Source organism: Leptonychotes weddellii, chromosome 10 (assembly GCF_054177405.1).
Source record: "Leptonychotes weddellii isolate Sample4059 chromosome 10, ASM5417740v2, whole genome shotgun sequence".
Classification (NCBI taxonomy): domain Eukaryota; kingdom Metazoa; phylum Chordata; class Mammalia; order Carnivora; family Phocidae; genus Leptonychotes; species Leptonychotes weddellii.
In genome coordinates, this window is record NC_138378.1 from 25,139,444 (window position 1) to 25,156,745 (window position 17,302).

The window sequence follows — 17,302 nt, forward strand, 5'->3', positions numbered from 1 at the left end:
TTGGGTCACCTAGGGAACAAAGAGGCTGACCATGGGGCTCACCGTGTGGACGCTGGTAACACTGATTGCTGGAGAAGGTGTTTTTATGTGATACTCTGAGGTGGAAACCTCAGTAGAGAAATGTAAAGACTGATTTGAATTTTAAGCTAATGTGAAATCTTGGCAGAGAACGTTTTAATAAATAAATGCCTTAAGAGTATTTAAAATATGCTTCCATATTTCAAAATATAAAATGTAACATGACAGGAGATTTTACATGTTTGACATTGTATCTGGGAAGGAAGAAGGGCCAGACCTCTGGACCTTCGGAATCTGCTGTTCACAGGCCTTGCAGGGCTGCTTGAATCCTCAAAGACCTAGACCTTGGCCCAAAAGGAAAGTTTAAAAAGTTGCTCTGTAAAGCCATTTGGTGTCCTTGACCAATAGTATCCCTGCTCTAAGAAGTAAGAGGCATTGTTGCCTGGATGAACAGAGGGTGTGTTTCAGCCCTGGGATGTTTGAGTTGAAGAGCTTGAATTTCATTGAACATTTCTCTGACGATTTTTTCCAGTTATCCCTGAAATTTCTATGTATTGTGTTTCTTGGGGAATGAGGTATGTCCAGTTTTTAAATCTAACAACTACTTTTGGGGACTTGCCCACATCTCTGGGATTTGAATGGGGGTCGTGTCCCATTTTACTGTCTTTTAAGTTTACATTGAACATGTTTCTCTTCTCTGCTCCCCTCGCCCACTGGGGACCCCTCTTTGGCTCCTTAAAGTTTGCTGCTTAGAGTGTAAGTTCAGCAGGCAGGTGGTCACGCTGCAAGTTCTTTCTGGACTTCTGGCAAAGGGAGTGACCATTGAAGGCCATCGCTACCTTGGGATCTGCAAGGCTGGGTGTTCTCGGTACCTGCTGTCCACCGCCCTCCACTGTTATCAGAATACTTTGCCAGTGCACTAATCTCTTTGGAGATAAAATTCGTTAGCGTGTTACTAAATGTTAATTTTCTTTTGCAGAAGATACAGTACCGTGTCTGAATTAATTATTAATATTTAAAATATTTCATTCCTTAACTCTTCCTCATTTGCTTTGCCCCTAGCCTATTCAGTTCCTTTGTTTGGCAGAATTCTGCAAAATGTGTGTCACCCACTACTGAGATTGTTCAGTCCCTGATGTATTTGTATTGATTTGTTCCTGGTGGTAGCTTGTCCTAAAATGTGTGTAGAAAGCAGATATTTTATGATAAAATTGTTGTGTAGTGCATGCTCTGTGTGGAATTCAGAGGAAAACCCAGATTCAGTAATTAACAATGCCAAAAAATGCAAGTAACTAGCCATTGTTCAAATAACAGTGGTGCTATTTCTCTTTTGTGGCCTTTTAGACTTTTGTTGCCCTAAAATTCCATTTTATTGGGAACCCATTTTCCACCTGGTCTTTCTTGACAGGGTTTTTTTCTACTTTAAACAGTTTCTAAATAAAATTCTGTATTTCAAGAGTGTCATGTCTTCTGAAATTTGTCTTGTCCTGGGTATATTCTTTTAGGTTCAAATGGTAAGGTACCGATTCTTCTTTCTTAAATTCAGAGTGATCTTTTCAGTCTTTCACTGTTTTTTCAAATGTACTTATTTCTAAGCCTGTTCCTTTTTTCTCTGTTCTTCACATTTCTCAGTCTCCTGCTGTTAGACATTCTCATGTTACTGTGAGAGGTCTTTGAGAAGTCCAAGGCTTGGCCCCGCAGCCTTGAAGCCTTTTCAGGCGGATTCCTCCTGAGAACTGCAGCAGGACAGTGCTTGCTGGGTACCATGGGGAGATACTTTTTCCCCCCCCTCCCCTGAAAGTATGTTTCAAAGGCAGTGAACACAGTCTGAATCTATGAAATAACCTGAAATTGTCATCATTTCCCCCTCCCTTTTAAAATCCTATGCTATAAGAAATGAGTTCAAAAGGAGACTTGCTGCCATTTTCAGTATGAAATAAAGTTAAATGGGTAGGAGGTAGTTTCTGTATGATCTTTAGGGTTCTTGCCACACTTATGGATGCTCTGTAAACCCAACTTGATGATTTTGCCTAGGGTTAAATCCACGTTACTTCCCCTAGAAATTAGTGGTATGATACCTTTCTTGAAATGTTGTGCACCTTCAGAAGGAATTTGACACCCCATGTGTTGGCAGTCTACAAGAAGATACCTCCAGGCATGCTTGGAGTTGGTGAAGATACTATATATAGGGTAACGTCAACTAAGAAGTTACCTTGGAAGGAGTGAAGCTGATCCTCTGTGTACCTCTGGCCTAAGTCTATTGACCTTGTTCTTTAGGCTGAGGCCTATAAAGTCTTGATAGGACTAGTTCAGGTTAGGTCACTTGGTGCAGTTAACTTGAATAAGCTGTTTGGTTTGCTTGGCGAGTTCTTTTTTGCTTGAGGAAAGGTAAACACATGGGTTCTCTGGCTGGATTGGGATTTATGATTCACTCAGGCTGGTGGTCCTCAAACTAATGGGCTTCAGAATCACCTGGGGAACTTGACTGACGTATTTCTGAAGTCCATCTCCAGAAATTGAGTCGGAAGATTGAAAATCTGCATTTTACTATGTATCTCAGGCGACATGGGCTTGATGTAGCCCTCAGACTTGTACTTTGGCCTTACATACGTGCCTACAAGTTCAAGTCTGATTCTGATGGGGGAACATCAGATTTGAGTCCTTGCAGGTCCCTCCTAACTTTGTGACTTCTCAGCTAATTGATCTCTCTTGTTCTGACCTGCAAAATGGGGATGATGATGTTGGCTGAAGTGCCTCACTCACTGGGTACTTGTTGGGATCAGTATGAGCTGCTAGAAAAAGCAGCCACAACGTTAGAAAGCCCCGCATAGGTTCTTCAGATCAGCTGACATTCTCTAGAATTTCTAGATCTGAAAAGTTTAGGACACGGTTTTTGTATCCTGAAAATTCAGGAGGGCACTGCTTAAGATAGGCTTCTAGTACTTTGTAAAGTAAGTAACAAGTTCCTTTACTATTTCTTTTTCAGCTTGGTGGTGGTATTGAGTCCAGCTCCTTTAGGTTTTCAGATTATGATTTTCATCCTGTTTTTCCTGAGGGAAATTGAAGTCTAAACACACATTTCACCATTTTCTTTGAAATGAAGATTCAGTGATTCAGTAATTCACATTCATTGATTTAAAAACTTGTATTTTCTTCAAGGGTACTCTCTAGAATGTAATATGGTGTTGGACAGGAAGCAGTTTTGCTATAACCAAAGTGACTCTAGAGAAGTTTTTCTTTAAGGAGTATTTTACAAGGTTTGGTATGAGGAGCTCCTTTTGTGGTATTTACCACAGTTCACCGTAGTCCACAAACACAACCTAGGCTTTAAGCCTGATGAACCTAATGAGATTAGTGCGGGTGACCCAAATCTGGCTGGTGTCAACAGAGAGCATGGAAGTAGAAGTAATGGCTTGAACCACACTGAACCTGAGCCTGTGGTCAGTGTTGAGGTAAAATTTAGGACGATGTCCTACTTTTGAGTTCACACAGTGTAGGTTAGCCACCAAAGCCTAGAACTTTGTAGATGGTATCAAGAGAGAGATTTAGAATTGCAGAGTGATATGTCAGCAGTTGGCAGTTCTGTCACATCTTACCTTAAAAATTAAAAAAAAGATTCCTCCCTTTTCCTGGTTTATTTGAAGTGTTTTCCCCAGTCTGCAGGTATTGTTGGGATAAGCTGGGTGCAGGCATGAGCAAGAGGAGGAAGAGGAATTTATTCTTTTTACTAACCCTAACCCTAACTTTCAGTTCTGGTTGTAGAATGAGATTTGGGAAGTTGGTAGGTGTGATTCAGCCCATCTGGGTAAGTCTTAACAGAGCTGGCTTTATGGTTCCTCCTAGTTTTCAGTGGGGGCAGAGAGGAGTTTCTAAGATTCAGCCTTAGTGTGTGAGTCACAAAATTGCAGTGTAGACTATTAAAGTCAAGTCCAGGGTTCAGCATACAAGTGGGTAGACTGAATGTATAAAGGGAGTGTGTGGCTTGAGTCCTCTGACCTTTACCAAAATGAACGAGGGAGTCAGTGGGACCAGCAGTTGAGACCACGGTCCTCCTCCAGGCCTGCATCCCAGGTCTCCAGAGCACAGTTTTTCATTGGTTCAGTGGGGAGTGGGCCAAGGATGGCTTCCCCAAGATCTCTTTTGGACCAGAGACAGTTACTTAGGTCTGTGAAAAGCTGATCTCAGAAAAGAATGGAGGAGTGCCTAGTTCTGGCAAATGATGCCCCTGGGGCCAGTTTTCATCAGGAGAGGGACAGCTTTGGTTCAGAGAAAAACACGATCTTTCTTAGCATCAGCTGCATACACTTTGTATGTGGAAGTTTGAAAAAAATTCTCACAATGAAATTGTAAAGTGTACAATTTCTCTGTGTTTTAATAAAAGTTTTGACTCTAGGGGTGCCTGGGTGGCTCAGTTGGTTAAGCATCTGACTCCCGATTTCAGCTCAGGTCATTTTATTTTTTAGAGAGGGAGAGAGAAGGGTGGGGAGGGGCAGAGGGAGAGGGAGAGAAAGAATCCCAAGCAGGCTCCATGCTCAGTGTAGAGCCCAATGTGGAGCCCAGCATGGGGGCTCCATCTCACAACCCTGAGATCATGACCTGAACCAAACTAAGAGTTGGTCACCTAGCTGACTGAGCCACCCAGGTGCCCCCAGCTCAGGTCTTGATCTCAGGGTTGTGAGTTCAAGCCCTGCATCGAGCTCCACGCTGGGCATGGAGCCTACTTTTAAAAAAAGTTTGTAAAAGAAGCTTTGACAGGAGAAGTAACAAGTAGTTTAACACGCATTTGGCTGCAAGCTTCAGGGAGAGCTTTGCTAATACAGCAGTCCCACCGTAGCTGCAGAGGATACATTTCCAAGACCCCCAGTGGATGCCCGAAACCGCAGCTAATACTGATTCCTCTGTGTACTACGTTTTTTCCTATACAGACATACTTATGATAAAATAATTTATAAATCAGGCACAGTAAGAGATTAGCAACAACTAATAATAGAACAAATGGAACAGTATACTGTAATAAAAGTTCAATGAATATGGTCTCTCAGAGGATCTTAGTGTGCCATCCTCCCCCCTTCTTGTGATGATGGGAGATGGTGAAACGTCCATGTGTGGAGGTGAAGTCAGGCGAATGACGTAGGCACTGTGACGTAGTGTTAGGCTACTGTTGACCTTTGCTTCCAGGCCGCAGTTGGCTGTGGGTGACAGGCCATGGAGAGTGAATCTGTGGGGAAGGGGGCCTGCTGTACGCCCATCCTCGAATCGCCGTGTAGTACAAGACTCTAGATATGCTGCACTGGGATCTGCTGTGGCTTATCCTAGTTGGGTTTGAGTGACCTGCAGGCTCCTTTCCTCCCTTCCTTGCTCACCAGTAGTTTTACTACGTTTGTATTCATAGTTCTCATATGGGGGCCCTGTTGATTTATTTTGAGGTAGTTCTAGTGATTTTAAGGTCTGTCATACCTCATGGTCCATCTGGATTTTAGCATTCTAAAGGTTTCTAACCCAATACTACCTTTTTTTTTTGTATTTTATATGTTTTTCTATAGAAGGATGGGAGAGTTAAATGTATAATTACATATGACTGCTGTTTTTAGTTTAAAATCTGAATCCTGCATGGTTGAATGGAATAAACTGTGTTTTACAGGTAGCTGTAGGCTATCCCAGCTTGCCTCTGTGTGCACCACCCTCCCTATTAATTTTAAAGGCTGAGAGAAGAAGTAATTCAATGTTGAATGAAATAAAAATAATTTAAAAAAATTTCCTAAGAATTTCTAATTCTGTGATTTAATATTTTCCCCCCAGTCCTTAAGAAGTGTTTTCTTTTGGGGGGAGGAGGTGGGTAAGTACTTAATGAAGCACATTGAGAATCTGTTTTTTTTTTTTTTTTTTTTAAATCCTGGTATTTTGAAATCTTTGGCATTTGAACTGTGTTAAAGATTTATTTTAGAGAGTGTAGGGGTGGGGAGGGGCAGAGGGAGAGAATCCCAAACAGACTCCTTGCTGCAAGTGGGGCTTAACACAGGGGCTCCATCCCACGACCTGAGCTGAAATCAAGAGTCAGATGCTTAACTGAGCCACCCAGGGGCCCCTAGGAGATTTTACTTGTGAACATCTTCCTTCCCACTTCTGTTTTTAGTTTTTTGGGTTTTGTTTTGTCTTGTTGTGTCTTTTGGTTTTTTAACCTGAGTTATTGATGGTCATATTTTCATTCTTTTTAGGTGGGAGTTTTCTGAGCTTTCTTTACCTAAAGAGTGGAATGCATCTTAATATTTCCCCTTTTTTCTCCTGTTTCTTCCCAGGGAAGGAGAAATATATTTATTATGACAATTTAGCATATTTTAGGCTCATATCGAAAAATTGACAAGTGCAGGAATACATAGATGTATGTATGAAAGCCAACAAGAGTGGGAAACAGTCAAATGTGGAGCCATTCGCCTTGTTTTCTTTTTTCAGTAAATCCTTCTAGTATTAATACCTAGTTTAATAAAACTGATTTTAAAGAGTTGTACCTTTTATGACATTTCATTGAACCACTCTACTTTTAATATTCTACAGTGTGACAAAATTGTGTCTCCATTATTGATGAAACGGGAGCAGACTTTTTCTTTTTTTGTGTGTTGGTGTTGTCCTTGTGGTATAGATCTGGGGAGAATGTCTTGTTTGGTGGTAAATTAACATTTTGGTAACATCTAGGTCACGAAATAGGATTTAACCTGGGTATCTTTAAACCTGGGTATCCATGTCCCTGGTTGAAATCTTCCCAACAGATTTATCTTTGACCAAGTCACCCTGTTGTGTTGTGCCATGGACCAAGATTGAACAGTGCTGCATCTAGTCCAGGCCTCTCTGAGGTTAGATCGAAGGACCCCCATCCACAATGCTCTTGTAGCCTTCCTCTTGTCAAAGAATTGGAGCTCACGCAGAGGACAGCATAGAGAGCTCCTGTGCCTTCCGTGTCCCAACTGTGGGGGCCAATTGGCCTTTTGATTTTGGTGAATCCTCCTTTATAAGGCCCCCTGGCATTTCCCACCGTTTCCGTGAGAGGTGGGCACTGTGCTGTATATGTCCTACGGGGCATGTTGTACTCATACTTGTCCTGTCTGAGTGTGCTGTAGCTCCTGTCGTTGCTGTAAGCTCAACTTTTATCAATAAAGAGAATGTCTCACATCGGATGAAAGATGGCTGTGTGGTGTGGTTTGTGGGATGGATTCGATGTTCCGTTTTGTGTTCTGCACGTGGAACTGTCTCGTTCTCCTGGTTCTAAACGTGGCCAGCTGACTGCGGAAGCCCTCGGAGTTCTGCAGTGACGTCATAGAGGAGCTCCTTGGGACTCCGGGATAGCGCCAAGATGTCTCAGTTGAAATGGAAGTCGAAAACCAGCATACCTCTGTCAAATGTAGCCAGCAAGGTTACCTGGGGAGAACACACTGGTTCAGGGTGAGTGAGGGTTTGGAGTTAACGTTGTCTCCCAAAGATTGGACACACGGGCCCCAAGATGCATTTGCCTGCAACCAAAGGCTGAACAGGAGGGCATCTCTGTTTCCAGGACAGCTGTAACTGTGTTTGGCCTTAAGTCATCTGTCCGTATGAATTCTTACACACCAATTCCGCAAACCAATGATTCTCTTCCCATACCTGGTATGCTCCCCTAGTGGCTGTTCCAATCTTTCTCCCGTTTCCAGGTTTGTGGTGTGCTCCACCCCGCCACGTCCCCCAGAGCAGGGAAAGGTGAGGGAGTAGATGGAGGCCAATGGGGATGGCTTCTCCTTATCTTAACCTGTTCTCTAATTCTAGATAGAAATTTAATTTTTTTTTTTTTAAGATTTTATTCATGAGAGAGCATGAGCAGGGGGAGGGGCAGAGGCAGAGGGAGAAGCAGGCTCCCCACTGAGCAGGGAGCCCAAAGCGGGGCTTGATCCCAGGATGCTGGGATCACTACCTGAGCCAAAGGCCGACGCTTAACCATCTGAGCCACCCAGGTGCCCCTAGAAGTTTAATTCTACATCTCAATTTTTTTCCTTCACTAGTAGAGTACTAGTATTTCTCTCTGCTTCTTATTCTTACTCTTAACTTTTCTCTTGGGTGTCTCTTGCCCTCAATCAGTATTTTTCCACTTGTTTGGTCCGTGAACATACACAGAGAAGGGTGTTTTGGTGAGACACATACTTACCACTCATGAAACTTTTAGTAATTTGAAACAATTAAAAATATTTAAATAGTTGTAAGAATGGTATAAAGAACTTGCATTTGTCCAGATTGTGAACATTTTGCTTTATCATTATACATGTTTGTTGAATTCTTGAGAATAAATTACATTGTACCCTTTTGCCCTTAAATACTCGTGTGTATTAAGAACAAGGACATTCTCTCTCTCTTTTTTTTAAGATTTTATTTATTTGAGAGAGAACACAAGTGGGGTGGAGGGGCAGAGGGAGAGGGAGAAGCAGACTCCCCGCTGAGCAGGGAGCCCAGTGCGGGCCCTGATCCCCGGACCCTGGGACATGATCTGAGCTGAAGGCAGACGCTCAACGGACTAAGCCATCCAGGGGCGCCTGGGTGGCTCAGTCGTTAAGAGTCTGCCTTCGGCTCAGGTCATGATCCCAGGGTCCTGGGATCGAGGCCTGCATCGGGCTCCCTGCTCAGCGGGAAGCCTGCTTCTCTCTCTCCTACTTCCCCGCTTGTGTTCCCTCTCTCGCTGTGTATCTCTCTGTCAAATAAATAAATAAAAATCTTTTAAAAAGAAAAGAATATAGAGTCCGTGTTCAAATTTCACCAATGGTCCTACTAATGGCCCTTAGAGCCCACCCCCCCAGCCCCCACAGCTCTAAATACTGGAGTCCCCTGCCCAAAGTGCTTTGAATCTGATTCTTTGTGGGCCTGTTGCCCAGTGCATAGTTTTTGAGGGCAGCCCCCTAGGTTTGAGGTGGCCGTGGAGCAGTGGAGGTGAGGTGTGGCTTGCATGTGGGCTGAGGTGTCTGTCAACCTGCCACCATCCACAAGCTCCTTAACCAGGACGGGTTGAGTGTGGTGGGTGGGCAGAGGACTTGGAAGCTGGTTCTGTCCACACTGCCAAATTCTGGCACTTTGCTGAGGAGTTCAAGAACTGTAAATTTGAAACTGGTTTTCCAGGTTATGGAAAATATTTGTCAAGGTAGAAGAAGAGAATGTGCTTTATTTAATAGTATATTAACTTGATTTCTAACTACTTAAAACGACTTGCTCTGTGGACCTATATTTGTTCTCTTGTTCTCGGCCCCATAATTGTTAAGGGTAGTCCTGTTTACAAATGTGTGTATGTATGTGTGTGTATGTACACACATGTTCTTATATGTGTAAATACATACCTATTTGTCATTCTTTTATTTATTTTTTATTTTTTTATTTTTTTCTAAAGATTTTATTAATTTGACAGAGAGAGACACAGCGAGAGAGGGAACACAAGCAAGGGGAGTGGGAGAGGGAGAAGCAGGCTCCCGGCCAAGCAGAGAGCCCGATGTGGGGCTCGATCCCAGGACCCCTGGGATCATGACCTGAGCCGAAGGCAGACACTTAACGACTGAGCCACCCAGGCGTCCCTGTCATTCTTTTATAAAAATTGGCATCGTACTGTGCACTTTTTGCATCTTTTCTTACTTATTACTACCTATTGGAAATCCCTGCTAGTCCTCTGCTGAAGGCCAGGTTCAGCCTTTTGAGTGCTGTGGGGATGTTCTGAGCGCAGGCGTACTGATTCACTCAGCCGCTCCTCTTCCATAGCCAATTTGCCTTATTTTTTGCCGCTATGAATGATGCTGCAGCGACCATTCCCAGCCAGTGGTCTTTCACAGATGAGTGATGTAAATCGCTACCCACCACTTGACCTGCTCCACCGAAATAAATCCTAAAGATTGCCATGAATGTTTTTTGAATTAAAAATGGAGAAATGCATGATTTAGACTATAGAAATCCTCCATAATCTCACCTGCCAGAGATAACCACCACTAAATTTGGAGTGTATTTTTCCAGGCTCTGTTTCTGTGCATGTGCCAACATATACATACACAATATTCTTTTTTTTTTTTTTTTTTTTTAAGATTTCATCTATTTACCTGACAGCACAAGCAGGGGGAGCGGCAGGCAGAGAAGCATGCTCCCCACTGAGCAGAGAGCTGGCATGGGGCTCAATCCCAGACCCCAGGATCATGACCCGAGCCAAAGGCAGACGCTCAACCAACTGAGCTACCCAGGTGCTCCCATGCACAATATTCTTAACAGAAGTGGATCTATCAATCCACTCCTGCAGCTTTTTTCCTCAGTGACCTTTAATGGCTGTGTTCAGTGGCCTTGTCTTTTTCTTACCCTCTCTGTCCACTTTGAGGCTTCCTTCCTCCTGTCTTTTGCATGTTTCCCCTCCTCTTTCTATCCCCTAAATGTAGCCAGTCATCAGTTTCAGGCCCCATATTTCCAGGTATTTGTTTCTCATTTCTAATTGGACAGCCCAGCATCACATGCATGAAGCCACTTTCCCTCCTTGCTGCCTTTCCTGGAAATGTTACCCTCAGTTACCCTGGTTCTTGGCTTCCAAATTTCCTTTCCTTTGGCTCCTTTCTCTCCTTTGGTTTTCACATCTGAGCTGCCGCCAAGACAATTTAGGTTGGGACACTGTTGGCCAGTCTTCAATCTTCCCTCTGCTTATGCTGATGAGTTTCCATAATTGCCCTTCATCCTGCTCGGACTCCCTGGCAAAATACTGGAGCTTCTACATTCTGCTTCCATTTTTCTTTCCTCTCTTCTCTCCCACTATTCCTCCCCTCCCCACACCCTCAGGAGCTCTTTGTCAAGCCAGTCTGGCTCATTAGCTCTGTCCCCTGAGCCTGTCTGGGGCTTGACTCTTTCCTGGCCATTCCCCTGCCATCCTAAAAAGCTCTTTGGATTCTTGCTGGTGAGGCAGACTGACACTCAAATAATCCTAACAAAGTGCTGTCTTCCATCTTACATGGAGGAGCCACTGACCCAGTAGAAATATGTCCTTTCTATTCTCAGAGTAGAACTCTGTGGACCGGACTTCTCCCATACTCTCATGTGATCCCATGTTGCAGTGAGGAGGATTCCGTCCTTCCATAGAAGTCCTGTCTCCAGGAGCACGGGAGGGCAGGTGGGGGAGGGGGAGGAAGTGGAAAGTAGGGCCATCCTTCACCATCTCCGGACCCTGTGTTTGACCCTTTGGACATGTGCCTGCCCCTGGACATTCTTTTCCCGGTATGTGAATTGTAGTTGGTCTCCTAACTGCATGGCCTCCTAAGCCCCTTCTAATTCTGTAGAAAGTGTGGCCTGCTTTAGGAATCCTCTGGCATTCACTTGAGAAGCCCCAGGGCTTCAATAGGACAACTCCTTCCCATCAGGGGGAGGAAGGCTCACAGGGATAGGCTTGGGAAAAGCTTCCTGCTGGAGGAGCTCCTGGGGAAAAAGGATGGTCATCAGATGCGTGCTGGGGGTGTCTGTGGGTACAGGCAGCAGCCCCCGACCCCCGACCCTGACTTCTTTTCCACCCTCTTGTGACCTAGCTAGGTCAGCCTCCCACATGGTCTTAGAAAGTTGGAATAAAGTGACCATGATTCCCTTTTCTAGGTCAAGACCAGTGTCTTCCGAGGACTTAAGAGAGAGCCCTCAGTCTCAAAAGGTAAGAAAACTATTTGAGGTTGGTAAAGGGGAGGGGCGTTCCAGAGCCGTCCAGGTGTCGCTCATTAGCTCAGAAATCTATCAGTTATCAGTCTCTGCATCAGGGTAGCAAACTCAGATATTCACAAGGCCAGGTAGGTAAGTTACCTGTGCATGGCAGCAGGCTGGTTTTCCCTTTTAAAGCACTATGTTGGCCAAATGCAACAAATCTGAGGCTACCAATTTGCAGTCTCTGCAGGGACTATCCTTAATTTTGTCCAGCCAAGTTGTGGCAGTGGTGGGATAGGCTGTATACATTACCCTCAAGCCTAAGATAAGCAATTAGTGTCTATTGTATGCTTGGGGCTGGAGAATAGAGAGATCATTAGTACAAGTTAAATTAAGATTAAATTAAGATAGGGCGCCTGGGTGGCTCAGTTGGTTAAGCGACTGCCTTCGGCTCAGGTTATGATCCTGGAGTCCCGGGATCGAGTCCCGCATCGGGCTCCCTGCTCGGCGGGGAGTCTGCTTCTCCCTCTCCCACTCCCCGTTTGTGTTCCCTCTCTCGCTGTGTCTTTCTCTGTCAAATAAATAAATAAAATCTTTAAAAAAAAAAAAGATTAAATTAAGAAGGCAAGGAGCCTTCAAAGAGCTCACTAGGAGACAGGAGTAATAATAGGAGCTATCATTTATTACGTAACTACAGTCTGCTGAGACTGCCAATGTGTTCGGGGGTCATGTAGGTACTCCCACAACCCTGCAAAGTGGGTACTGCGGGTCTCTGTTTTGCAGATGAGAAACGTGTGGCTCAGAGAAGTGATGTGATGTGCCCAAGGTAAATTAGCTTGGAAGTAGGGAGCCAGGCAGAATTCTAACCCAGAGCTCTGGGACTCTACAGCTGTGTGTTTCCCTTGCTGTCTACACGTATGGACAGACATGCACAAGTATCATGCATGCATGGCAGATATGAACAAAGGGTTTGGGAGCATGGAGTTGGCAGCGATGACTGTCACCTGAAAGTTATGGAAAGGCTCCTTGGAGGAGGTGTCATTTGAGCCAGGGTTTGAAGAGTGGGTAGGAGTTCACATCAAGGGGAGATGGTCTGCATTGCATAGAGGGAACATGTGAGTAAAAGTGGAATGCTTGCTGCGTTTGGGGATGATGGAGAGCAGTTGGTGTGCCTGGACCATGGTGTGAGCATTGAAACTAGAAAGACAGGTCAGGGCTACAATGCAAAGGGCTTTGAGTGCCACACTCAGGAGTGGGGGTGGGGGGCGTGGTAGTAGCCTGGGAAGTGTCAGAGCTGGGGTAAAGTTATAATCAGATTTGTCTTCCAGAAAGGTGATTGATCCCAATGTGGGGAGGTGGAGGGGAAAGGAAGGCCAAACTCTGGTCCCAGTTAGGGGACATCCCTATACTTGTCCCAGCACAAGGCCAGTGTTTGGGATGGGCCAGGGATGTGGGGGAGCAAGGGGTTAGGTATAGGAGGAGGAGCCTAGTAAGAATCAGCAGGAGGGACAGTAAGAATGCATAGAAGGAGAGGGGAAGAGCCAAAGATGGTGCTGAGATGTCTAATCTGAGGCCTGTGTGGCTGTGGGAGTATTAATTAGTTCTCCTGTTGGGCTCCAGGAAGGCAGGTCTTCACTGTGTGCACTCATGTACCTACAGTACCTGACACTCAACAAATGTGTATAGACCATGAGGGAATGAACAGAAGTTCACAGGAGGATGAGCACGTTTGCTGGTTTGGTGGGGTTGCGGTGGGGAGAGTGAGCCATCCAACTTCCTCCACATTGTCTTTTGGCTTTTTGAACCAAAGTCTTGAATGCCCAAGACCCAACGCAGTGCATTTCAGTGAGCAACAGACATTCAGTGGTTATCCCATGGTCCACTCCTGGCATCCTTTGGGGGAAGCAGTCTTTGATGACCTGAGCCTTTCGTAACCTGAAACATTGTGTTAAGGATATGTAGGGGCTACAGAAAGGAGGTGTTCATTGTTGATGGCTGGATAGGCTGGATAGGCTGGAGAGGGCAGAATAGGCTATGTGGGGGGCATGGGGAGACAATGGGAGGAGGAAGCAGAAAGCCCTTATCAGGGGTGTCTCCGGGAGCTTTGGTGTGTGTGCAGATGATTTGATGTGACCCTGACCCAGGCGGGTGTCTGGGATGCTCAGGACCAAATCAAATTGGCTGGGGAAGATGGAGCTGGATTCCTTGGGGTTTGAATTCTGAGCACTGAAGATTGAAACAATACAGTTACTGAACGGAAGCACCTTATAAATTGGAGTCCTGGTCTGTGTAGGTGAGACCTTGTCCGTGTCCGCTAACCTTGCTGAGCCTCAGTCACAGCATCTGCAAAAGGGGACCAGTAATGAACTCCCCAAAGTTAGGACAGACAGTCTAGATCTTTCTTGGTCTTCCTCGGTCTAAAAGTGTTAAAGATTTATTCATTTGTCTCACTGTAACGCTACATACACTGTCCTCCCCGCGAAGAGTCTCTATTTCAATAAGATGTGCTTAGAAATGTTCAGCTCAGGAAATCAACCCTCTCACTCCCCGGTTCTTATAGTCCTCTTTGTTTCAGGTATCCACCCCAGGTGGATTCCAGAAGAGCGAGGAGGTTCTTAGCTCCCCGGCATTATCCATCACCCTTAGCCAACATGAGTCTCAACTGTTTACCCCGCTACACATGGCCAAGATGGAGAAAATGTTTGAGGATGATGTTGACTCGACCAGAGGTAAAGCCGCCTTGCAGGCTCTGTTTCTGGTTTCTGCACAGGGTGGGACCCATACCTGGGGGTGTGCAGGGTTCAGGATTGACAAGCAGTTTTTCATCCAGTGTCTTTAAACTTTTTAAAACTTTCTGTCGTTATATAAATATTGTAAGCCTATAGGAGGCTATTTCATATCTAGAAAAGCAATACCCCTGATCCAAGCTCCCAGATATAACCACTGTCAGCATTTTGGTATAGTTTCTTCCAAACAATTTCATATGTATGGTTTATTATCTCTTGCTGTGTAGTGTTCTTGCACATGCAGTGGTGTAAACCACACATTTAGTATCTCACAGTTTCGGTGGGCCAGGCATCTGGGCATGGCTCAGCTGGCTCCTCTGCTCGGGGTCTCGCTAGGCCGGGGCTGTGGTATCATCCGGGGCTTGCCGGGGAAAGGATCCACTTCTAAGTCCACTCAGGTTGCTGGCAGGATTCAGTTCTTTGCAGCTGCAGGACTGAAGGCTTCTGTTTCCTCTTGGCTATCGGCCGGCGACTTGCTTTCAGCTCCTCCAGCTGCCCACGGTTCCTGGCCACGTGGGACTCACCAACATGGTGGATTCCAAGGCTCAGGGTAGCCGGGGAGATCGCAACTCCAGCAAGATGTGTGCTACAGTCTTGTAAGTATGCACTTATGTACACAAAACCCCATACATCCTATCGCTTCTGCCATATTCTCTTAGTTAGAAGTGAGTCATGGGTTCTGTTCCACTCAAGAGGAGGGGATCACGGGAGGGCATGAACACCAGGAGGCGGACATCCTGGGGCTACCTGAAGTATCTCGACCACAGATGGCTATGTGTGTTTTCACGTGTCCATAATTGTACTACGTATGTGACTTCAGACCCTTCTTTTCCTCTGGATGTATAATACCTTAAGGGCTTTTACATATCTTCTGTAGTCTTCCAAACCATCATTACTCATGAATGCAAGTGTTCTACTGTGGACTAAGCCATTCCCCTACAGTTGGATATCCCCTACAGGTTTTACTGAGTTTAAAGAACATTGTAAAGAACATCCTTTGTGCATCAGACTTTTTCTCTATTTAGAGCTTAATTTTTCTCCTGGGGGTGATACACATAAAGGCAAGTAATAGGAGTACTTAAAGGCATCTTTGTTTATATCCACTAGACTCCGAGTACCGGCTCTGGGGGCGTAGCTCCTGGCCCCATTAATTTGAGTTTTACAGCCATACTGTGATGTGGACAGGAAAGGATAAGAAATCCCCAGCTCACAGATGAACAAAGTGAGGGCAGGGACGGTTGGCATGTGCCTGACCCGGAGATGCGATGGCTCCTAACTAGAGTGGTTTGGTGTTGGTGTTTGGCAGCTGGGTCTTGGAAGACCCTGAGTGTGTCAACTTTGACCACAATTTTTATGGTGTTTGTGTTTGAGCAGGCAGTGTATTTAGGCAGTTCAAAAGTCAAAAAGTACTTTTCCCGTGATACTTTTTTGGCATACAGAGTAAATGTCTCCTTCGGGCCAGACCCAAGCTGCCCAGTTCCGCTCCTTCGGGCAGTGCCTGCTTTCAGTCTCCTGTGACCTGGAGAAGCTCAGAAGCGATGTGGTCACTTCCCCCTTTGGTATGCGGTGGCAGCCTGTCGTCCATGCTGTTCTACCCCTTGCTTTCTTTCCTTCAGCTTTATTGAGCTATAATTGACAAATAAATTTGTAGCATATTTGAAGCGTACACCATGCTGATTCAATATCCATATACATTGAGAAAAGATCCCCACAATTGTCTACTCCTGCTTTTAAGAAAAATAATTTTATCAAGTTTCCCCTTTTGCTTTTTACCTAATACGTCTTGACATCTTTTCATATCAATGTAAAAAGAGTTTCCTCGTTAAAAAAAAAAAAAAAAAAAAAAAAAAAAAACTGACCGGGTTTTAAATGGAGGAAAGGAAAATTCACCTTTCGTTGATACAGGGTAAAGGAAACTAGGTTCATTTTTCTCTTTCAAAAGTCTTTTATTTTTTATTTATTTATTTATTTTAAAAAAGATTTTATTTATTTATTTGAAAGAGAGAGCACAGTAGGCAGAGTGGTAGACAGAGGGAGAGGGAGAAGCAGGCTCCCCGCTGAGCAGGGAGCCCGATGTGGGACTCGATCCCAGGACCCTGGGATCATGACCTGAGCCAAAGGCAGACGCTTAACGACTGAGCCACCCAGGCACCCCCAGATTTTATTTATTTGACAGAGAGAGACACAGCGAGAGAGGGAACACAAGCAGGGGGAGTGGGAGAGGGAGAAGCCGGCTTCCCGCCGAGCAGGGAGCCCGATGTGGGGCTCGATCCCAGGACCCTGGGATTATGACCTGAGCCGAAGGCAGACGCTTAACGACTGAGCCACCCAGGCGCCCCTCAAAAGTCTTTTAAAGAGGTGGGTCATGGGGGCGCCTGGGTGGTGGAGTTGGTTAAACATCCAGCTCTTGATTTCGGCTCAGGTCGTGATCTCAGGGTCGTGGGATAGAGCCCCACGTCGCGCTCTGCACTCAGCCGGATTCTCCCTCTCCGTCTGCTCCTCCTGCTTGTGCTCTTTCTCTCTCTCTGTCTAAAATCAGTCAATCAATCAATCAATCAATCAGTCATGAATATGGGTTCCATAGCATTTCTTGGGAACCCTGACCTGACCATCAGTGCCTATCTCAGAGGGAAAAGGGGAGATGTGCCAGGGTTCTCCTGTCTATTCTACAAGTTCCCTTTCGGGGCCTTAGTTTTTTTATTTGTTGATTGGAGGTCTCTGAGGAGGGTCCGTGGTTCTTTGTGTTTTTTTTTAAAGATTTTATTTTTAAGTGATCTCCACACCCAACATGGGGCTCTTACACCCCGGAGATCAAGCATGTTCCACCGGCTGAGCCAGCTAGGCGCCCTGAGGGT

At 45.3% G+C, this 17,302-nt stretch overlaps 1 protein-coding gene across 1 annotated transcript in view; it reads left to right on the plus strand.

Annotated features, from left to right (window-relative positions):
- Positions 1-10,087: 10,087 nt before the first annotated feature.
- Positions 10,088-17,302, plus strand: part of EFCAB8 (EF-hand calcium binding domain 8) — a 60,770-nt gene continuing 53,555 nt past the window's right edge. Inside the window, exons 1-2 of the mRNA XM_081833083.1 lie at positions 10,088-11,674; positions 14,237-14,390. Coding sequence (XP_081689209.1) covers positions 11,465-11,674; positions 14,237-14,390 — 364 coding nt within the window. The 5' untranslated portion in view covers positions 10,088-11,464. The remainder of the gene's footprint in view (positions 11,675-14,236; positions 14,391-17,302) is intronic.